General features: G+C 48.4%; 2 protein-coding genes across 2 annotated transcripts in view; one reads left to right on the top strand and one right to left on the bottom strand.

The window, feature by feature from the left end:
* CPD (carboxypeptidase D) overlaps nucleotides 1–5,291 on the bottom strand; it is a 37,494-nt gene extending 32,203 nt beyond the window's left edge. The window contains exons 1-2 of the mRNA XM_063146687.1: nucleotides 4,739–5,291; nucleotides 557–804 (exon numbers count right to left, since the gene is read on the bottom strand). Coding sequence (XP_063002757.1) covers nucleotides 557–804; nucleotides 4,739–5,265 — 775 coding nt within the window. The 5' untranslated portion in view covers nucleotides 5,266–5,291. The remainder of the gene's footprint in view (nucleotides 1–556; nucleotides 805–4,738) is intronic.
* Nucleotides 5,292–12,480: 7,189 nt separating this feature from the next.
* On the top strand, nucleotides 12,481–19,474 carry TMIGD1 (transmembrane and immunoglobulin domain containing 1). Its single transcript, XM_063146435.1, has 6 exons — nucleotides 12,481–12,641; nucleotides 13,223–13,501; nucleotides 13,921–14,199; nucleotides 15,562–15,665; nucleotides 17,267–17,307; nucleotides 18,475–19,474. The coding sequence occupies exons 1-6, from the start codon at nucleotides 12,506–12,508 to the stop codon at nucleotides 18,476–18,478; spliced, it is 843 nt and encodes a 280-aa protein (XP_063002505.1). The 5' UTR covers nucleotides 12,481–12,505; the 3' UTR covers nucleotides 18,479–19,474.
* The last annotated feature ends 3,344 nt before the right edge of the window (nucleotides 19,475–22,818 follow it).

Raw genomic sequence — 22,818 nt, 5'->3', positions numbered from 1 at the left:
TAATTTGCCACTGCAACAACAAACCGCCCCCCCCCCCCAAAATGATTTTTGTTTGCTTGAAAACAAGGCGCATGGGGAAGGGACCAGGGGCATAATTCTGCTTGCAAAAAGACCCCCCTGCAGCAAATTTGGTGAGGCCAAACAGAACAATTAAAGCTCATGCATTGAGCCATGCCTTGCCAATGACCATTTAACAATAAATGGAAGAAGACAGTAGAGTTGCTCCAGTCCTTCGCAAACCTGGGAAGGGAACACCACCACCCTGTCAATATGACAATGCCAACAGCCAGTTGTAACGTGCCAAAGCCATCTCTACATGTTTGCTTATATCTAACAGATGCTTTGACACCAATTGAGCCTGGTGATTTCTTTACAGATTGTTTTATTGGATGACAGCGAAATGCAAACAGACAAAATCAATATCCGGCATCGACATATGCTGCCACCTTGATGCTTCCCTGCATGGTTTTATCAGCAGCAGACGCCACACGTAAGAACACTTGTAACATGCTGCTCTTTCAAGGCACAGGACTCAACGCCCAGTTTGCTGGCCTACCTGGCACGTCGTACCACTGAGCACCGTTGGTGATGCCATCTGTGAAAGTTTCTTCTTCTTCACCCGGGCAGTTCGGAGTGCCGGTTTTCATTATTGGATGGTTTGAGGCATAGGCCTTTGCCAAATACTTGAAAACCTCATCATCAGCAGATTTGCTGTACACTCCAGAGCTCTCATGCGTAGCAGAGTCGTCAAATGGATAGCTGGCCACAACAGAGCCACCATGTAGGTTCCCCGAGAGCACAAACCTGTTTAAAAAAAGAAGTATTACGCTTGTCAGAACCAGAGGGATGAACACACAGTAAAGAAGCACTCTGTTAATGCTGCACATTTTATCCCACCATACCAGATTTCATTAAAGTAATAGCAAAATCAACTTGGAGGATGTGAAATAGATAGAATCCTGGCTTTAAAGGGGGTATTTAAAAAGCAGCTCTTTAAAAAAAAGCCTCAACAAGAACTTCAAGAAATGACAGAGGGCAGTAATTGAGGTGAAGTCCGACTTAATTGCAGCCCATTATTAGAAACAATGCTGTCAAAACAAAATTGGCACTAACGCACAAGAAACCAGACCATAAAAATACATTAGAGGAAGCCGTTACTATGTTACCCGCAAGTACAGTAATTAGAGAGGCAATTTCTATAAGGTTGTGAACACCACTCTAGGCGAAGGAGGATATGGGATGTTAGTATGCACACTATTTAGGAAAGTAAAATGCAATGGATTTCTCTATCCTGGGGCCTTGCTAGACCTGGCTGGATAAGCCGGCAGGGAGGCGGGGCGACGGCGCGCTAACTTTAGCGCGTGCCGCCCAGCCTCCTAGACGGCCGACGCGCAGGGACTGCGGAAGCCCTGAAGCGTCGGCCATTTTTTATTTTTATTTTTTTAAAGGGGCCACGTGCGGCCCAAAGACTCCGGAGAAGGTAAGGGTTTTTTTTTAATTTAGCCCTCCCCTTTTTTAAAGTAAGCCCCCTGCCCCCTCTTTCCCCGCCCAACCTCCCCATCCTGTCCCCTGTGTCGCCCTTCGCCCTCCCTCTTCGTCCCGTGTCGCCCAGCGCCCTCCCTCATCGTCCCATGTCGCCCAGCGCCCTCCCCCTTTCCTGCCAGTCCAGCCTTCCCCCCCCCCCGGGATCCCCCAGGCCTGATGGGCACAGCGCTGAGCGCTGTGCCCAGTCTGTGGCTTTTCCCGGCTACTCGCAAGTAAGCGAGTAGCCGCAAAAAGCCACAGACCCTGCTAGACATTCCGCAACCCCGGCCTCAGGCGCGCCATAAGCGAATTCGCTTATGGCGCGTTAAAGCAGGCTTCAGTGCAGCCTGGGCCCGGATTCCCCTGTGCGTCATCTGGACGCACAGCAGGGAAACCGGGTCTCAAAGCGCGCTAAGGCCTCGTCTAGCAAGGCCCCTGGTCACAAGCAGCCATATACACATCTCAAGTTTCTCTCTTCTCAGCCCTTCAAGGAGCTTGGAGTTTCCTGCAAAAGCACTCCATATCAGAAGGGTCCTCTTTAACAAGTTTCTGAGCTCTAACCAAAGCATTACATTCTCTTCAAGACAAACTCTTAATGGGCTTCATGCAGTTTATTATTGAAGGTATGTATCAGCCTTTTTGCGTGGGGGACACACACACACCATGCCCTCATGAAGTGACATCTCATACACAAAATAAATGAAACAGCCAGGACATTAAGCAAATTGTGAAAATGTACTGCAGATACAGCAAATAGGTGGATGAGAAAGCTGCTCTGGAACAGGCAGCCATCCATTCTCTTTAGGAAAGGTATCACTAAAAAGAGGAGTTTTAAGGCCCTCTTAAATGCACATGCTAGGTGGTACATGCATGCTTCCACTTGTTTATCCACTTTTGTACCAGTGACATAGTATTCCAATTGTACTCATATTAAGCATTATTGCAAGCCAGAAGGCAGTCACAATGGGTCGCCTTGTATAGCTGGTTTTAACTACTTCTGTTATACTGTGGTTTTAAATCCAAATCATTCTAAGCGTGGTCAGGTTTGAGAGTTTCAGTTTGGATGTGCATTGCACAAAAGTCTTACAATGCTTCCACTGCCAACATACAAAACCAGATTTTGTGCAACAGCCCACCGCATTAGCAAAATTGTACACTCTCTTGCCGGGTTTTTCTTTACCATTACGCATTATAACACCAAGAACGATACTTGGTAGGGGGAAAGGGGGTTTAAAGAATGGTATTTTCCAGTCAATGCAGCATTTTTTGCCACGTTTCTCTCACACACCCCTGATCTCCTACTCAGTGATCCCTCAGCAGATAAAACGTATTCCACATTCTGGACCATCTGACTCACTGAAAAGGGAAGATGTGCCATGCTGTTATCTTCTCCGACCACGGCCCACAAGACTTCTCCCTCTCAAATTATAAACATGAGCTACTTCTTGGACCCTCCGGAAGTGAAGACTGCTGGAGGCCCATACCTAACCCCCAAACTTCACTAACAAAGACAAGCCCTGGCTCCACAGGCCTCCCCTAACTTGGTGCCCTCCAGAAGTATTGACTACAACTCCCAGCAACCCCAGCCAGCAATTATCTCCAGCAGTGAAGACAAACTTCAGTCCCACATCACCACGGCCAAAGTGTAATCTATAGAGGCCCTGTTTTCTCCTCCCATCAGAGGAAGGCTAGTGCTACAGAACAGGGTGTCTCGGTGTACAGGAAAAACTCGGTCCCTGGGAGGCTCACAGTGATTATTAGTAAGAAAACAGTTAATGAATGTGTGTTTAATTGCTAGAATTTGTTGGCTATTTCAGTTTTTTTAAAAAAAACTACTAAACAGTTTCTTTTCCATGGTGTTATGATCAGTCTTCTTTGGTTGTGACGCAGGAAAAAGTAAGAGCAGAGCCAAAAACAATGAGGCTAAGAATTACGAGGGAAGATTGCAGTTGCCCAACGCATTTCGATATGTCATCTTCCTTGGGGCAAAACATTTTTCTTTTTACGCCATTTGTTGTTTTGAGTGAAACACAAGCGGAACAGAAAGGGGGAAAATCTACTCCTGAGGAAAGCAACATACTGTAATGCAATTTTAATTTTCAATAAACTTCATTTCGAGCACCTTCTCGAGGGTCTGCCTCCAAGTTTGTGCTCTCCAGATACTCTTTGTGGCCATTTGGATCAAAAAGTAGGATGGTGTCTTTAAAATAAAACCAAAAACCTGTGCCGAATTTGGCTTGTTAGGCCTTTCCATCCGATCCATGAAGGCCTCGGTCGAGGCTCTGCACCCTCCCAGAAGCATCCCCCCACCTGCCAAGAAGGGAAAGGGAATAGGAGAGCAGCTTTTTACTGAGCTGCAGCCTCAGAGAGTACTCCTCGAGGCCACAGCTCAGTTGACTGAGAAAGCCAACCATTTCTGTAGTGCTGAGCTGAGGAAATCCCAACTCTTGTCTCCAACCACTGATGAGAGATAAGAAGTTCCCACCAGCTCTGTGATCCAATCATTGATCAGAAATAAGGCAGCCCTTTCTGTATTGCTGAAATGGGAGAAACCTTCCTGAGCAGTTCAACAATGGAATCAACGACCTAGGGAAGAAATGACGGAGGGAGGTTGTGGGCTCTCCCACACCAGAGGAGTTCAAGAGGGAGCTGGACAGCCATCTTTCAGGGATGCTTCAAAGTGGATTCCTGCACTGAGCAGGGAGTTGGACTCCATGGCCTTGTAGTCCCCCTCCAACTCTATTATTCTATGATTCCCACCAAAGACCTTCCTCTATTAGACAGAATACAAGTCTAAATAATAAATAAACAATAATAATACATAGCATCCACCTATGCAAACTTTCCAGCTATGTACAAAGCACCCAAGGCTCCACCCAAAAGACTTTTTCAAGTCACACCCCCTGCCTTTTATCTCCAACAGCCCCACCCACAGAGAACAAGCTCCGCCCACCCCTTTGAACCACGCCCACTTGACCAATAGTGATGGAGCCCCACCCACCACCCTCTTTTTTATCTCCAGAGGCCACACCCATGCCAGACAAGCCACGCCCCTTTCCCCTCGAACCACGCCCACTTGACCATTGGAGATGGAGCCCCACCCACCACCCTCTTTTCTCTCCAGAGACCACACCCACAACAAGCCCCGCCCCCCGCCCCGATGAGCGGCCCCGCCCACCACGTGCGACGCGGGCCCCGCCCCCCGCCGCCTCACCGGTTGCGCCGCATCCACTCCATGAGCGCGCGCACTTCGGGCACGGCCGCCAGGTCCGGCTGGGCGGCCCCGAACTGGTCGGGGAAGCTGCGGTTCAGGTCCTTGCCGCGGGCGTTCTCCCTGCCGCGGGCGGGCGCGCAGTCCCCCTCCACGGCGCGGGCGAAGCCGTCCGGGTTGAGGGTGGGCATGAGGTAGAGGTCGGTGGCGTTGAGGAGGCGTCGCGCCCGCGCCTCCCCGCGCAGCCAGCCGGCGACCAGGTGCCGGGCCAAGCGCACCAGCAGGGCCCGGCCCAGCGTCTCGTCACCGTGCATGTTGGCCACCAGCTTGACCTGCGGCCGGCCCGGGATGGGCGGCCCGGCGGGGTCGGCGCCGGGCTCCGGCAAGCCGGCGCTGAGGCGCAGGACCCACAGCTCGCGGCCTTCCGCCGAGCGGCCGATGGAGAAGAGCCGCGCCAAGCCGCGCGGGGCCTCCTCGTCGGCCAGCCGCCGCAGCGACGCCGCCAGCTCCGCCTCGTCCAGGTAGTGCATCGCTGGCGCGGCGGCGGCGGCGGCGCTGCTGGAGGCCTCGGCCGCGGCCTCCGCTTTCTTGATGTGCGCCGCCTGCGCCGAGCAGCGCCACAGCAGCAGCAGCAGCGACAGCAGCCGCCACGGCCTGAGGCCGCCGCCATCTCGCCACCGGCCCGCCATCGCCGTCTCAGCTGTGACAGGTCGCCGCCGCTGAGGGAGAAAAGTGTTCGCTGAGGTAACTCGACACCCGATTGGCCGGGAGGGGAGGAGAGCGGCGCGCCAATCAGGCGGGGGCGAAGGCAAAGCGGCCAATGGGAGCGGTGGAGCGGTGGGATGGAGCCAATGAGGGACAGCCGAGGGCGGGGCTAAGGGCGAGAGAGCGGGCGTCGGTTTAACCCTTGAAGGGTTTCTCTCTTCTTTTTTTGGTGGGGAAAATTAGCTGTAGAGATATAAAGAAAAAAGGGAGGCGGACCAATCAGAAGCGGGGGAAAGGGAGGTGGGCGGGGAGAAGGTGGGAGCCTGGAGAAGTGGCCAATGAGAGGTGGGAGAAGGGATGATGGAAGGTGGTTGAGCGGAACTGGACGCTGGGAGACGTGGAAGCATAAGAGGAGGCGCAAACCGCTGTTCACGTGAGTGGATTACACGGGCGCGCAGCATCACGTCTGAAGGGACAAACAAGATCTTTTTAAAAAAATTCATAAATATCCTGCTTTTCTTATTAATGTGTCTCATTGGTAATCTATGTAAGCTGCTCTTGGTCGTTTTTTGGCTGAAGAGCAGTTTTTTTAAAAACAACAACAACGCTGTAAATACATAAAACTTGTTAATGTCATTCTTTCCTTTTAAAGAACCAAAGAGAGATGCTATGTCCTCGCAAAAGGGATGGCTTGTGTAGGATTTCTGCCTTTTTTCGTTGTACAGTTCCCCTTAAAAACGGATGTATCCTTGGAGCTGGTGCTGATGTAACTTTCTGGAAACGTTGCCCCTTATGTGTGTAAATTAGCATCTGAAGGGGGCACACCCAGACAATTGCTTCTGTGTTGCTTGACAAAAAATGTGATACTTTCCCAAAGAAACAGCCCTTATGAACATCAGAAGTTGCCATATATTGCGTTGGATGGAGCCCTGGTCCACCTAGCCCAGTATTGTTGACACTGACCGGCAGCAATGGCTCTCCAGGATTTCAAGGCAGGACTTTTCTTACCCGGAAATTGAACCCGGAGCCTTCTGCATCCAAATCAGGGGCTTTGCCAATGAACTGCAGCACCAAAGTCATCTGTGTTTCCTCATTTCAGACAGTAGTTCGTTGACCCAAATAAACCGCTTGCGTGAGGAGTTAATTAGGGGAACCGGCCACGTTTGCAGGGCAATGCCAACTTGGCTGCCTGAAGTCCTGAATGGGCCTTGACAAAATCCCACTGGATGTATTGGGGAGGGGAAACCCACAAATGTTATTTACTTTATTTAGTTATTACAATGATTTATATGCAGCCTTTCAGGATACAAATCCTGCTGAAGTGGCTGATGAGTAAGATATAAATAATTTCCAGAGGGGTAGCTGTGTTAGTTTGTTGCAGCAAAAACACCTTTTGTGGACACACACCTATGTGGGTGGTAGTGGGGGAATAAACAGTGTCATCCAAGGGAATTGAAATCCCCCCCAAAAAAGTACAGACAAAAAGCAAGGGTGATGTGATTAACACCGTGAACCGATTAACATATGTAGTGTGGTTAAAAGCAAACACAGACACCTTTGTTCTAATTCAAACCCATTTCTTGCTATCCTTGCTGAATCTAAGCAAAACATCCTAAACGGGAGGGGGTGTTAAGAGAAGGGAAGTGGTATAGCCCTCTCCACCCTCAAAGAGCATCCCTGGTAAGATAATGCTTCAGGGTGAGCCATCTTCCGAGTGTGAAAGGAACACAGGGTGATCTGAATTCTCCTGGGTTGAAAGGAGAACTCAGCAACTTTGTTTACAGCCGGATCAGGACTCATGGGAGTCGGCTGGGGAGGAGCTTGGAACTCACAAACAGGCTAGAAAATGGTACACTGCAGCCCCAGCGGCCAATTGGCATTTCTCGCATACGCCGTCTCTTTGACCTCTGTGCCACAGAAGATCCTCACTGCTGCTCGAGAGGGAATTCAGCGGACTTTGCTGCAAGTCGGTGCCGCCCCAGCAGAACAGATGGAGGAGCAAAACATCCAAGGTCTGTTTGCAAAGGTTTCCTCGAGGCTGAGGTCGGGAGCATTGCGAAAGCAAGGAAGTGGAGCGTGCGAGGGAGAAGGCATTGACCCGTCAGGGGTTCCTCTGTGGGAACATTGTTCCCAGGATGGGACAAACGCTCTGGATGACTCACTTAAGCTTCAGCGCCGAGCCTATCCCTGTGGCTTCTGGTCCGTTTTTTTACAAATCCCATAAGCTATCCAATTGCAACGGCTGCTCCATTATCCTTCCCCAACCCAGTGCCATTGACCAGGTTTCCAGATGAGATTTTATCACACGATCCACAGAATTTTACAAGGGGGCCCAGCTGACAACGTCTCGCCTTGGCAGCCCTCCAGTGTTTTCCCACTGCTTCTGCATTCTTTTTTTCTCACCTCAGAAAAATCCATCGAAGAGGGAATGAACAGAATGTCTTTTGACAGGTTGCGCTGGGAGCCCTCCATCTGGAAGCAGCCAGAGAGCAGCGATAACCCATGTGTCCTCTATGAGCCTCATCCCAACTAACAAGCGCTCCATGCAATTAGCGCAGGGGGTCTTTCCATTGGTTTGCAGCCAAGGTCGTGAAGTCTCTCTCGTTGCAATGAAGACAAAACCAGGCCAAAGTTGTTTGTCGTTAGAATTCACCGCATTTTAAAAAATGTGTTATCAAATAGGGGGGGATTGCTGAAGATTCAGTACTTTTCCCTTGTGTCCCTCCAGGTGTTTCGGCCTACACCTCCCATCAACCCTAGCTGTCATAGCCAATGGAGAGGAATGGTGGGAGTTGTAGGCCAAAACCTCTAGAGGACCACAAGTTGCCCCCACCCACCCACTCTGGCCCGAGACAGAATTAGAGACATGCAGCCAAGTTTGGAGGGAACTCTGGAAAACACAGTTGCACCACAATCCAGGGGGATTTGCACTGCTTGATTTCAGTGGCGATGTGAATTTAGTCGCATTTCACCTCTGCAGGGCGACCTGCTTGCTCACCGCTTTGAAGACTCCGTGCGCCACCTCCTGCCAAGTCACGAGGTTACCTTCTCCCCTTTATACCGGTTTGAAACCTGGCCCAACCTGGGCCTTTGCTCAGGAGGGGAGAATGCGGAACTTGAGCCTCCCTCTGGCTTATCGTGCCCTAAATCTCCTTTCTTCTCAGGTGTCTGTGGGGGGATTTCAGTTACATGCCGGACCTGACTGGCAATTACTAATTGATTCCCTTTTCTGGCTATTTCGACATGTCCTCAAGAAAAGTTGCAAGACGTGTTCCAGTCCCTCCAGCTGGCCTCTGCCTCACGGCTTGGAGTTCAAAGCGGTTCTAGGGCTTTTCACGGTGGCTGTTGCCAGACGCGTGGAAAAAAAGAGCAGAAACCTCCATTGTGCCCAGTTCCTGTCTAATTGCAAAAGTGTGCTTCTGTGGGAGCACAAAACCTAATTTTGTTCTAGCTCTTTCTCTCCGCAAGGCTGATTCCTTTTGCACCCCACATTTTTCAGTGAACTGACCCCATTCTCACAGGAACCAACCCCTGTTTGGGGAGGCTGGTGTAGTGGTTAAAGACACGAGCTATGAGCTTGGAAAGCCCCCTTCTAAATCTCCACCCTGCGATGAACTTACTGAATAGCATCTGGCAAGGTGACACCCTCTCCCCACCCCGTTATGAAGAAGCTGCAATAACGTACGTGGAGGACTTCTGGAAATCAAAAGCTGCTGCATGAGTGCTAAATGTGACTTGGCTACCGTTTCCGATTCTTCGCCCACTGTAGCCAGGTTGCTTTCAACCTCATCCAACCTGGGCTGCTTCCTGACAGGTGCTACCCAAACATTGGTCTGCTGGCTATAAAACTACAAGAGCAATTGCAATTAACTTTCCATACTATCAGGAGTGTTGCACATTCTCTGTGTGTACATCCCACTATGTTCTATCCACACTGGTCGGCGTGACATAGCTGCTGTCACAGAGGCCATTTGAAACGCAGCATTTATTTCTGGGTTGCATTTACCTGTATACGTGATCCTCTTCTTCCCCCTTTTTATCTTCACAACAACCCTCTGGGGTAGGCTAGGCTGAGGGTCAGGGGCTGGCCCAAAGTCACCCAGTGAGCTTCAAAGCTGTGAGTGAGGACTCAAACCCCCATCTCCCGAGGCCTAATCCAACACTTTAACCACTCCAGCACACACTGGCGTATTCATTATAACCTTTGCAATGGGCACCATTTTATAAACCTCGCTTTGTTTTTGTTTTTTTCAAATCAGTCTTTTAATTATAACAAACAATTTCCCAGCTAGATTTTTTTAGTGAGAGATTTAGCGCTATAACACCATAATGCTATGTTAAATTTTAATTTACATTTTTTTACAAAATCATCTCTCCCCTTTTCTGGTCAACACCAAATTTGAAAGGTGTTTTTAAAATCATTTTTCAAATTAGTGATCTTATATTATGGTGTCCTAACACGATTACACCTTCATACAAAAAAAAGTAACATTAAAGCATCGTTGTGTTAAGACACCACACTTCTCTTCTTCTTTTTCATGAAAGAAGGTATAATACTATAACACCTTAAAGCTACAATGTTAACTTTTGTGTTATGCTGTTACAGTGCTATAACAGGATGAAACAAGAATGTTACTTTATTTTTTAAAAAAAATATATTTAAAGGAGCTTTGGGGTGATATTTATTTTATTTTTTATTTCATCATTCATTATACCTCTCTTTCATTAAAAGAAAATTCTAGCTGGAAAACAATTTAGGGATAATTAGAAGATTGATTACGGGCCCTATCCTATGCATGTTTAGACAGAAAAAAGTTCTACAACTCCCAGGATAGCATGCAGGGAGTTGTAGAACTTCTTTCTGTCTAAACATGCATAGGATTTGTGCCCTAAAAAATGAAAGACAGGGTCATAAAACATCACCCACTGCAAAGGTTATAATGAATGTTTGCTGAGTTTGGTTTACTTTGACTGCCCATTTCAAAATCCCATGCTTTTTTTAAAAAAAAAAAAAAAGTGGAAGACAGTAAGGCTAAAGGCATCTCCTCCTGTGGATATTGCACTCTCTTCTGTTTTTAAGAGAACTGTCAGGCTTCCTGCACTCTGAGAAAAAGCCCGAAAGAGCCACAGGGATGATGCAGGATGGCAACGATTGGTCGAGGGCGGTGTATGGATGCCCTGTTTTAAAATGAGTGAACAAGGTGTGGCAAATACAACCAGAGCCCCTAATGTGGAAGCAGTCCTGGAGATTAAAATCTGAGGATTATTATCAATACACCTGAAAAGAGCAATGCCAAGTCTGGTGCTCCTGCGCCCTCTAGTGGCCCTTCTCCCCTTCCACAGCACAAGCCGCCACAAAGCTGGGATCTAATCGGTGCAGTTTATTAGCCAAATTACGCACAGGAAATCACGCAGTCTCCAGCATGACAGCCGGGAGCGACTGGGAACGGGTGGGTGGCCCTTTGCTGACCTTTTTTGGGAGCTGGGACACTTCCTTCTGGAGCATCTGGATTTGGCCACGCTCTGCTAGAGCAGGGATGGGCAGAAGCTGTTTTGGACTTCAACTCCCAGCATTCTTGAGCTTTGGTCATGCTAGCAGGGACTTCTGGGAGCTGAAATCCAAAAGAGCTGTAGCTCTATGCTAAAGACCCCTTTGGTTGGGTTTACTTTAGCACTGCTCCAGCCAGCTCTACGGTCACTCCTTTCTAGGTTTGTTTTCATTCAATTTTAAATAAATTGGTCCGCGTGTCTTCTTGGGTCCTGCATTTTGACAGCATGGCGTTGGTTTCATTTATTGATTTATTTAAAGTATTTTTTTTATCCTGCTCCTGAGCCAAAAAAGATCCCAGACCAACTTGCATACAGACAGAAAAACAACCAGTCCCTTCCCACAGGTTCACAATCTAAGAAGATAAAGTATACAAGGAAAAAGGGAAGGGTTGGAAAGAGGGGTGGGGGTGGGGATTAAGTAGTCATTCATGTCACCCTAATGCCATTTCCCTTAACGCTACGTCTGTGTACTCCAGCCTTATCATACCTGGCGTGCCAACATGTTTGCTTCTCATAATCCCAGGCCTTACTTAGGTGGGGGCGAGTGAACTAACTAGATGCAAGCATTTTCTCCTTGACAATCTTGCACCAAAAGTAGATGTAGGCTAGGGCTGCCCCCTGGGACACCCACAGGTAGGGCTCAAGCGCTTAAATTATATAACTAAGACAGGAGTACATTTTGTGCTGGTCACTGCATGTAGACCATTTCGAGAGAATAATGCTGAGCTTGAGTTAAAACAACTTATTGTTTTGTTTATTTTCCTGTTACGTGGCTTGATGCCAAATAGTTTCTTCTCAGTTTTGTGAGGGAGGTTGCACAGGTGGGGAATTCAGATAGTAATGGATGGAATACCTTAATGTTGAACCTGGCAGCTTAGACCAGAGATTAAATGTTGATTCCGCTTCAGCGGAGCTCAGAGGCTGAGAGGGTCCAGCGACTCGCTAGCCCATGATGTGGATCTCAGGGTCAGGAGGGCCTGGGCCCTTCTCAACAGAGGGCTTTTGACAATCCTGTATGGCTCACATCTGTGTGGAATCCAAACAGCCGTATCAAGATGTCCCTTTGACTTCCATTCTGTTCAGCATCCAGGGCTGTTCTGGCTTGCATGGAGGTCGTGTGCTGGCCGGCAGGTCAAAACCTGTGGTGACCGACCCATTCACAGGCAGCTTGCTGCTCGTTACTCATTGTCTCAGTCACACCCATCAATCAGGGACAGGATCATGGCTATCTGGGAGGGTGAGAAGCCACCGGTGCGTTTACCCGGAAAGTCATAGAAGGCAGTGAGGGCCTTGAACTCGGCTCATTTGAGCACTGCAATAAAGACATATAACTGAGGGTGCCTATAAAAGCCAGGGAGGTCGTGGTTTCCTTTCCTTGACGGGACCAGCACCTACCCAGGCTCTTCCCAATGTAAGTGTCTGTATCAGTTAGCCTTGCGGGATGAAAACTGGGGCTGACTCAGGGGATGGACTTGGGACTTTTGGGGAGAGAACAGCTGGACCGCCAAGCACCCGATGACGGACCCTTTTGTTCCTCCTTTCTGCCACAGGTTCTGCTCAGAGTGCGTCCAGATGGCCTCAAGGGGGATAGCAAGCCTTCATTTCGGAGCTGCGCTCTTTGTGTTCACATTTCTGCCTTGCGCTGTCACAGGTAGGCAAGAACACGCGTGGCCCTTGCCTGAGCTCTGCGGGGTGGTGGCAGATTCTCTCATCTCCTTACTCATTTTGCTAAAGTGGGGAGGTGGGGAACAGCACCTCGAACAGGCAAAGAGAAACCAGAAGACAACTCAGGTGCTGAGTATTGATTGAAAACCCTTAATGTAGCTCTACGCATTTGAGAGGAAAAACTCCTCCTTCAGGAGCTTGAGAGTGCAAAAACTTTGGATGTAAGAAACTTTGCCTGCTTTCTAGGAAGGCAGGGGCTCTTGCAAAGCCTTTCTTGCTCTCTGCACTTGTCAAGAATCGCTGCCACAAACCGAAACAAGCAGAGCTACACTGAAGGTTCCCAGCAAAGAGTCATCTCCTTCCTGGTTTGCTCACTCTACTGAAGCCAGCCCAACCACTGTTTTTTTGGCCTGGGGGCAGCTAGCAAGGGACAGAGGTGCCGATTCTCTGTGTTATTTTTTTTTTTTAAAAAAATCTCATTCTTTGGGCTTCACGGGATTAACCAATGCAGCCCAAAGGAAATCTCTTTGTAACGAGACATGCACACGCCCCCGTTTGCCCACCCAGGCACAGAACTAGCCATCAATGGCAAGACCACTGACTTTCGGCTGCCAACGGAGCCAGGCCTGGCACAGTCCCTCTGGTGCACAGTGCGGGATCCCAGCCAGCCACAGGAGTTGCTGTGGTTCCGGGAGAACAAGAAGGTCAAACTGCAGGACGGGAACAAAGTCAACGCCAGCAACATCTGCGTCTCCCCTGTCACCGTCGACGACAATGGCGTCTCCTTCACCTGCCAGCTGGCCCGAAATGCATCCGCACAGATCTCCGTGATGCTGGACGTCATGTGTGAGTGTTCAACGACCAAGTTCTCCTATAGTCCGTAAGGCCGCAATCCTATGCATTTTTTAAGACAGGGAAAAAGTCCTACAACTCCCAGCATGTCCCAGCCAGACAATTTCCATTTTCTAAATTGAAAAAAGAAGAAAATGTGGAAATCTAAGATTGGTTTGGGTTTTGGATCTGATATTTTTTTTCTCTCCAGAGCCTTGGCGGAATGTAAAGGTAAATCTGAGTTTTGCAATGTGGGTTGTTTTGGGGGATCAGTGCTAGTTTAGAAACAGGAGGTTTTTAAGAGTTCCCCCTACACACACACACACACCCCTCTGTTGTATGTGTTTAGTCCAGGGGCCGGAGGGAGGCAAGGTGGAACCAAAGACCTGAGCAATGGGGGAATGTTTCACATGATCCTTGTTGGTGCTCTGCAGTCGAACCCATCCTAAGTGGAGACGATCTTTCCTCTGTGCAAGAAGAAGAGGACGTGACGCTCAATTGCCACGCAAGGGCGAACCCTCCAGCCCAGATGAGGTGGTATAAAGGCAACAGCTCCCTGACCTTGGAGAGTTCCCGTTACTGGGTTTCCCAGACCAGCGGGCTCTTCCAGCTGGTGATTCAGAGGGTCCAGAAATCTGATGGCGGGATATACACCTGCATGGCTGAAACTGACAGCAGAAACGAGACTTGGGATTTCCACCTGGTGGTCACAGGTAATCCTGCAGTAATTCAACTGACCAAGAGCCAGCAGCCCGCTAGCCGTTTGGGGGGTCTGCGGCCATCTGGGCACACACCGGGGCCAGGTTTTGCTCCAGTTTATGTTGCAATGGCAGGACCAGCCCTTTCAAGGCTTTGGGGTGTCTGCATTGCCAGCAATTAAGCACCAGTAATTGGGAGGCTGTGATGGCATCAAGGCTGTGATGATCCTTAATCAGCCATTTGCCTGTCCGGATCCTCTAGGACAGTGGTTCCCAAACTTTTTCAGGTAACCGCCCCCTTGGTTCCACAAACTCATGCCCAGCGCCCCCTACCCTACCCTATAAAAATCATTATTCAGAATAATGGTTTTCAACGACCCACTAAGGAAGATAATAACAATAAAATTCAAAACAGTAACAATTAATGGAATATGTATTCCAAAGCATCCGCCACAGGCTTGCCGAGGGAGGGAGGGAAAAGAGAGTGAACGCCTCTGTTTTGCAGCCGGCGTGGTGGGGTACACCAAGCAGGGTATGTCTCTTCATTAGTGTTTTGGTGCTTTTGAAATATTTCAATTCACCGTTAAAAGGACTCTTCTTAAATAGTATTAATACATGTGTGGATCCTTCCCCTACATGGCTTAGGACCATTCCTTGCCTCTTAACGCCCCCCTATGCAATCCCACCGCCCCCAAGGGGGCAATACCGCCCACTTTGGGAACCACTGCTCTAGGATGAGAGAGCTGATGGCCCTGCCTTACAGGAATTTGGTCAGACTGGATGGGCTTAGGATTCCCCCCTCCAGCTCTTGAGTGTAGAATTCCAGCAGCTGCTCAGCCTCAGCCCCAGCATTTTTAGAACCAGGCTCATGTTCAAATCCTTCTCACATTACAACTTTGAGTTACAGGAGAGGCTTGTGGGAGCATCCCGATGATCTAAGGTGGGGATCGAGCATAGCGTGAACTTAAGTACGGGCAGGATTAGGACCATGGCGCCCACTGCCCCACCGGATGAGCCAGTGTGGCTTCTGTGGCTCCCTCTCGCCTCATTTATAGCACTAGAGCAGCATCAAAATTCCCACGGTGTTTCACAGCCCTCAGGCATGCAGCCCCCCACCTGCATGGTAGAGTTCAGTGGGAGAGCCTCTGCTTTGCCTGCAGAAACGCCCTGGGTCCAAATCCTCATCATCTCCGGTTTTGAAACCGCATTCGGTAATGGGAAAGACCCCGGAGCGCTGTCCGTCAGTCAGTGAAGAGAGGGACGAATGGTCTCGTTCACTGTAAAGCCGTTTCCTGCGTTCACCGAACGCGCTCCACCTGATTGGTCCTGCATGCCCAGGGTCCAGCCAAGGCGGCCTTCCTTTTGTCCTCCCAACAGACAGGACGCTTCCTTTCCCAACCGAGGCCGTCATCATGGCAGCCGTAGTGGTTGTGCTCACGGCCCTCTTCGCTGTCGTGGCTCGGCGAGAGAGGATCATCAAGGTAAGGAGTTCCGAGCCTGACACCAGCGCTCATATAAAAAGGGTTGTAAAAGGCTTTTACGCTTTTTATGTTTTTAAACTTCGTATATTTGTTTTAATGTTTACTGTTTTTAAGTTTTGTAAACCGCCCAGAGAACTTTGGCTATGGGGCGGTATAGAAATGCAATAAATAAATAAATTGATCCTGTGGCCAAAGGACTCCAGGACTTAGGAGATGACAGATGCAATCCTAGGCATGTTTAGAGGGCGGGGGGAAAGGCCTACAGCTCCCAGCATGCCCCGGCCACCATAGGATGAGATTGTAGGACTTTTTCCTGTCTAAACATGCATAGGATGGTAGGACTTTTTCCTGTCTAAACATGCATAGGATGGTAGGACTTTTTCCTATCTATGCATAAGATTGTAGGGCATTTTTTCTGTCTAAACATGGATAGGATTGTAGGACATTATTTCTGTCTTAACATACATGGGATTGTGTCTGAAGATTTTTAAAAAAAGCAGATCTTGGGATAAAGCAGCCAAAACGTTAGTGTGTGTGGCAGTAGCTCTGCAAAGCTTAGACGATCTCAATCAGCCTTCCCCAACCTGGAGCCCTCTAGATGTGTTGGGTCTGTTTAGCCTTGAGAAGAGAAGACAGAGTGGGGAGATGATAGCACTCTTCAAGTCCATAAAGGGTTGTCAGACAGAAAAGGTCCGCGACCTGTTCTCCATCATCCAGATGCAAAGTAACGGACTTAAGTGACAGGAAAGCAGATTTCAGTTGGAATATCAGGAAAAATGTCCTCAGGGTCAGAGCAGTCTGACAACAGAGCCAACTGCCTACCGGGGGCTTCACCCCAGGCTGTACTGTATTTTGGTAGAGGTCTTGGGAAAGGTGCGGTTTTTCACATGCAGGAGTTTAGCAGGGGGAATAACTCGGGGGGGGGCAATGATTTTTTCTGCGTGCCAAAGCTGCTGCCAAAGGCACAGGGGCAGATTGGAGGAGGGGACAGCACCCAATCCAAAACTGGCAACCCTTAACGAGAGGTGAATTTCCAAACCCTTGATCACAAGCTCCCTAAGCGCCACTTTTGGAGTCTGAAAGTGCAACCCAGCTGTGTGCTGTAGTCCTCGTCCCATTTTGAAAGCAAAACGAAGCCCCTGCACATTCTTGCTTCGATAGGCAACCTTCTGTCGGCGTTGGTCAGCAGACGCTGCTCTCCCTTAACAAGCTCCTACCTCCCCACCAGTTTGGCTGCTGTAAGTCAGATTAAAATATCCCCCAGCCCTTTTCCCGGTTTGATTTGTCTAATGACACACTTGCCTCCTTCTCAAAACGTTCCATCATTCAATCTCTCGAAAGCTTCCTGTTTTTTGTGGAAAGAGAGGGTCAAGGGGAGGGAGAAAATATTCCACCTACTCCATTTGCTGATGGAAAATGTTAACATGCCCCGAGCCAAACTCCAGGCTCTCCTAAATATATAAACTTGGAAGGCATCCTGCTAGAATCAATGGGATTTACTTCTATGGGACGTGTTTTGGGTCAGGATGCAGGGAGGAAGGGAGCAGAAAATACTGAACAAGCTTGCAAAGTTCATTGCCTTCTTTTTTATTTATTTTAAGTGCTTCAAGAAAGAAAGCACATCTCCAAACAACACGGCACTGTAAGTATTTATTGCCACTAACTTTTATTCAGAAAGTTCAGAGATGATCAATGCCTTTCATAAGGCAGAGTTTGTTGACTCCGTTTGGGGGCCTGAAGTAGAAAAGCCTGTGTGTAACTCCATTCGCTGTTGCTTCTCAGCAGCGATGCTGTGGGGTTTGGGGGGAATCCAGAGGCAAAGCGTTGGCGTATGAACACGTCCTTTGTCTCCCACTTTAAGCCACCCTTAAACAGCTCTGAAAATCTCTTGTGTCATTTTGCCTCAAGACAGGGCCTCCTCTAAGTTTGGGTTTGCAGCCTCTGAACTGCAAATTCCTGCCCGTTTGTCTTCCCTGAAAGCAAGGGGGGGTGACTTCTGGTCCTCCAGATGCTTTGGCCTACATGTCCCATCAACCCTCGCTGTTGGCTCTGCTGGCTAGGGCTGATGGAAGCTGTAGGCCAAAAGATAAGGGGAAAGCAGCCCCAAACCTTCTCTAACCATGAGAAGGCCCTGTGAAGCCTCGTCCCGAGCATAAAACCTATTTTGCAGCTGCCATTCCTTAATGATCATTTCCCTTGCTGTTCTGGTTGAAAAAAGCCGGCGTTTAAAAGACCCTCACAATGCACAAGAACGTTGATGTGTCGCTGCTGCTCCGAGGTGGGGAAGGGACCGTAGCTGTGTGGCAGAGCCCCTGCTTTGCGTGCAGAAAGTCTCAGGTTCGATCCCCGGCTTCTCCAGGTAGGGCTAGGAAAAGCTCTTGCCGTTGCTGCCTGTCAGTGCCAACGATACTGGGCTACATGGTCTGGCTCAGTATAAAGCAGCTTCTGACGTTCAAGGTCTCTGCCTGCATTTTTAGCACTTTTGATCATTAGTGTGATTATTTCTTAGCTACATTTTTTAAAAAGGCGACTTCCTCCAGGCACCTTGCAGCAAAATCAAAACCGACACAATTAAAAACAATTAGCCACTGAAATACCATCATAAAGCAACTAAAACACAAATGGTGACTATAAACAGTTCCGCGGATGCATTAAAAGGGCTCATCACATGCCTTCAAATGCCTGGGGACAGTGGAAAGTCTTAACCCAGCACTGAAAAGATGACCATGTTAGCGCCAGGTGGGCCTCGCTGAATACATCGCTTGTGTTCTGGTGCGTTCAGTTTTTATTCTTTTCCCTTTTCCTTCAGGTGAAGGGGTTATCATCTTGGAATGACCTTGAAGGCCTCGTCTGCCACAACACAGACTGTAGATCATTCCTGTTACTATGGGGAGCCCTTGGGTGGCTGTAGTACAGGCACCTCTCTTGATTTATTACTTAAAACATTCCCCGCTTTCTGCCATCAGACAGCTTCTCCTGCATATTCAGCACACACCCTTAGCTTGCAATCACATTTCCTTGTCAAAAAGGGGAATTCAGACTTAACAGACTTCAAATATACTCGTAAGTTAAAAGATTAACTTACCTCTCTAATAGCCAGGCTGTAAATAGGGGTGGCGACGGCCGACAGGAAGCTCTGGCGTGGGCCGGTCCATGAAGTCACGAAGAGTCGGAAGCGACTGAACGGATAAACAACAACAAATACGTAGTAGGTAACAACGCTTCAGTACCAAAGCTGAGGTGGATTCATCTGGCAGCCAATCAAAAATGTGCATTTACAGTGCAACCCTATACATGTCTACTCAGACATAAGCCCTCATTGAACTTACTCTCAGGTAAGCGTGCCTAGGATTGCGGCCTCGGTGCTCTTGTCTCTGCCCTCTGGAATACTCTGCCTCTGGAATTAAGGCATGCGCCAACGATTGTGAGCTTTAGGTGCATGTTGAAAATGTTTATTTTCAGAATATTTTTTGTTGATTTGAGTTACCCTTTTGCCATTAGTTATTCTTTTAGATCCCTGTACGTTGAATTGTATTTTATTGTGCTGTAATTCTGTTCTGGTATTGTACATCACTTTGATAAATAGTATTGTTAAGCTGTATAGAAATTTATTAAATAAATAAGGATGCAATCCTATGCATGTTCAGACAGAAAAAGTCCTACAATCCTATGTATGTTCTTAAGCTACAACACACTTTCTCCCACCCCCACCCACCCCTTGTCTACCAGAAGGCCTGGCTGTCTAATTCATCCACATGCACCCAGTATAGTACATGGTTCTTCTGCAGAGCAGGAAAAGGAATGAAGGAAACCGCATTCATAGAATCATAGAATAGCAGAGTTGGAAGGGGCCTACAAGGCCATCGAGTCCAACCCCCTGCTCAATGCAGGAATCCACCCTAAAGCATCCCTGACAGTTGTGGATCAATCACCTGTGGAATGCAGTATGCGCGCACATTGGACTGGGGCTGTACATCGTGTTAAAACAGAATTTGTAATATAAGTGGGTCCTGCAACAAAATATTGCAGCATGTCCTCCCTCCTAAAAGGAGGTGCTCCTGTTCAAAATTCCAGCCAGCTATACCAGCTGATATTCCTCTTCCGAGTTTTTTCTAGCAGGAACTCCCGGAAAGGTCATCCAGTCCTCAGTATACGAAGACTTGTTTTGGGGGGTACATGGCTTGGAACTTCTATTCATGTACGTGATTCATAAATACCATCCAAGAAATAAACAACCCTCCTGTGGTTGCAGTCCTATACACACTTACCTGGGAGTGAGCCTCACTGAATTCAGTGGGACTTAAGCGTACAATTTGGGCTATCAGTAACTTTCCCTACCCTGGAGACTGAGCCTCGATGGAGAAGAGCTTCGTTTCTAGAGTCAGGCTGCCATTAGAAGCACAGGAGGGGGAGCTAGTAAAAAAATGCTGGCAACTCTACCGGACTCCATTCCTTTTTAGGGTTGCTGATTTCTTGCTGTGCAAAAGTCACCTGATGGCCCCACAGAAGTCTGCAATAGCAGTTGTAAATAGCAGCATGGAACCAGTGTGACTACATTCTGGGACAGCAAGTGGGTAATTCCTATTCCAAGAACACCAGGCACCCATGGGTGCTACAGCTGACAAGGATTCTTTTGATTGGTTGTTTGCAACCCTAGTGAAGGATGTTTTGAAACAATTTCAACTCCAATCAGAACAATAGATCTTCAGCTTATCTAACAGGTTGGTCGACTCTGGGTGCCTCCTATTTCCAGGCTTGCCCACACACTTTTTTAAAAGATTGGAAACCTCATAAACGTCACTCCACCCTCTCTGGGAACAGCAGGAAACAAATTTAGTCAGAGAGAAAAATCCCAAGTGTAAAGCGATGGCAATTGGACAAAAAAAAATCCTGCTTACTTCGCAAATACGCTGATGGGACCTGAGCTGGCAGAGACTGACGAAGGAAGACATCTTAGGGTTGTGATGGATAACTCAGGGGAAACATTGAGCCAGTGTGCAGCAACTGTGAAAAGGGGAAATTCTACATTGGCCATCGTTAGGAAAGAAATTGGAAATAAAACTTCCGATATAGTTACGCCTTTATGCAAATCTATGATGCAGACATGCTTGGAAGACTGGATTGGATCATAACTAACACTTTGCGAAAATAAGTGCTCCTTCTATCTACAGGAGGTGTTGTAACATCTTTTTGTGTTCCCTTGTTAGCCATGATAGCTAAATGGGATCCCTTAAATAAAACTACTGTTGTTGCAACGCCTTTCTGTGTTCCCTTGTTAGCCATGACAACTAAACAGAATCCCTTAAAATAGTGTAGAAATGCCTTTCGGGGTTCCCTTTTTAGCCATAAAGTTCATGTCTCTGTACCCACTTTTTTGTTTTTTTCTCGTTTGCTTCTCAAAGTCATTGGGCAGGCCACCGTTGGTGGCAAGAAGGAAGGCTAGGTAGGCCTTTGAACAGATCCAGTAGGCTTCCTGCCAACTCTCTTACATTGGTTTCCTTTTGATGATTCACCACAAATGCTTAAAAGTGGCAACTTTGAACAAAAAGGCGACCGGGCACTGGTTGAACTTTGAGCCTGCAGAAATAAAAAGAAGAGCAGCCAGGTATAACGTGATCAGTGGAGCAGCATTTAATGAAGCCTTCCCCTAGCCCTCCAGAAGTTTTGACTTCCATCAGCCCCAGGCAGCATGGCCAGTGACCATCCATGTTGGGAGTTGTAGTCCAAAACACTAGGACACACTAGGTTGAGGCAGGCAGACCTCGTGGTTTCAGACAGTGGTGAAATTCTTTATGGAAGTGGCACTGCCTTCCCCAACTTGACACCCACCAGATGTGTTTGGACTACAGTTCCCAGCATCCCCAGCCAGCTATGCAACACATACACAATTGAAGCCTTCTGCAGCCAGATAAGTTGGGCTACAACTTTTGGCTGAAGACCATGGGAGTTTATTTAGGGGCACAACCCTATGCACGTTTAGACGGGGGAAAAGTCCGACTCCCAGCATCCCATAATCCGGGAGGGTAAGTGTGCCCTCCTGTCTCTCCAGGGTTGCAAAACTGCCGTTCTGTGGGAAAGCTGCCTTGCCTACGGACTTCTCGCCTTTCCAGCAATTGCAGGTGGTGGCCGTGTGCGTCTATCATACTGTACATCTGTGGCAGTGTGTCATCTTGCAAGGAAACAGGGCAGCCGGCACTTAAGCATGTGGGCCACGCTACGCCCAACAGACACTGCCGTCCCCACCCCCTGGGCAGCAGGGAATGGGGGAAGCCGAGAATACTATAGCCTGCATCTTGATGAGCAAAGTCTTGCTCCATGTTTTGCTGTCAATACGGTGCGATCGCCTCAGACACACTACCTTAATTCTGCCCTGCCCTGTCTCCCTTTGCACCCATTTCCCAGCCGCAAACAACTTGAACATGAAAATAGCTCTTTGATTGGGGGAAAAGGAACTTCCCAGAGAAGTTAGTGACAGGCTTGGTGGAGCGAGATGACCACCCCCGAATCGATCGCGCGTTCAGCCAAGCCGGTTAATGGCCTCAGGCAACCGCTTGAATCTGTTTACTTATTGGACACGTCACTGTTCTGAAGATAAATATGTTGATGGAAGGAGGGATGCAATCACTCTCACCCCATGTCTTTGCAGCCCAAAGGCAAGGGAAGTATGATTCGGAGAGAACAAAAAACTAGGAAACGGAAGAACATCAGAGAGCTCCGGCTATTGGGCGGTATAGAAATGTAATAAATAAATAAGTCCTGCTGGACCAAGGGTCCATCTAGCCCACATTCTGTTCACACAGTGGCCAATGGGCTGCCTGTAGAAAGCCCACAAGCAGCACATGAGTGCAACTGCACCCCCCCCACCCATGTTCCCCAGCAGCTGGTGTACATAGGCATACTGTCTCTGATCCTTGAGGTAGCACATAGTCATCAGGACAAGTAGCCGTTGATCGCCTTCTCCAGGAATCTGTCCAATCTCCTTTTAAAGCCATCCAAATTGGCAGCCATCATTCCATCTTGTGGTAGTGAGTTCCACAATTTAACTCTGCGCTGTTTGAAGAAGTCCTTCCTTTTCATCTTTCCTGAATCTCCTGCTGTTCAGCTCCATGGGATATGACCCCATTTGAGTTCTAGTATTAGGAGAGAAAAATGT

Source organism: Elgaria multicarinata, chromosome 22 (genome assembly GCF_023053635.1).
Source record: "Elgaria multicarinata webbii isolate HBS135686 ecotype San Diego chromosome 22, rElgMul1.1.pri, whole genome shotgun sequence".
Lineage (NCBI taxonomy): Eukaryota > Metazoa > Chordata > Lepidosauria > Squamata > Anguidae > Elgaria > Elgaria multicarinata.
Note: the sequence above shows the minus strand (reverse complement) of the source record. Positions and strands in the feature narration are given on the sequence as shown.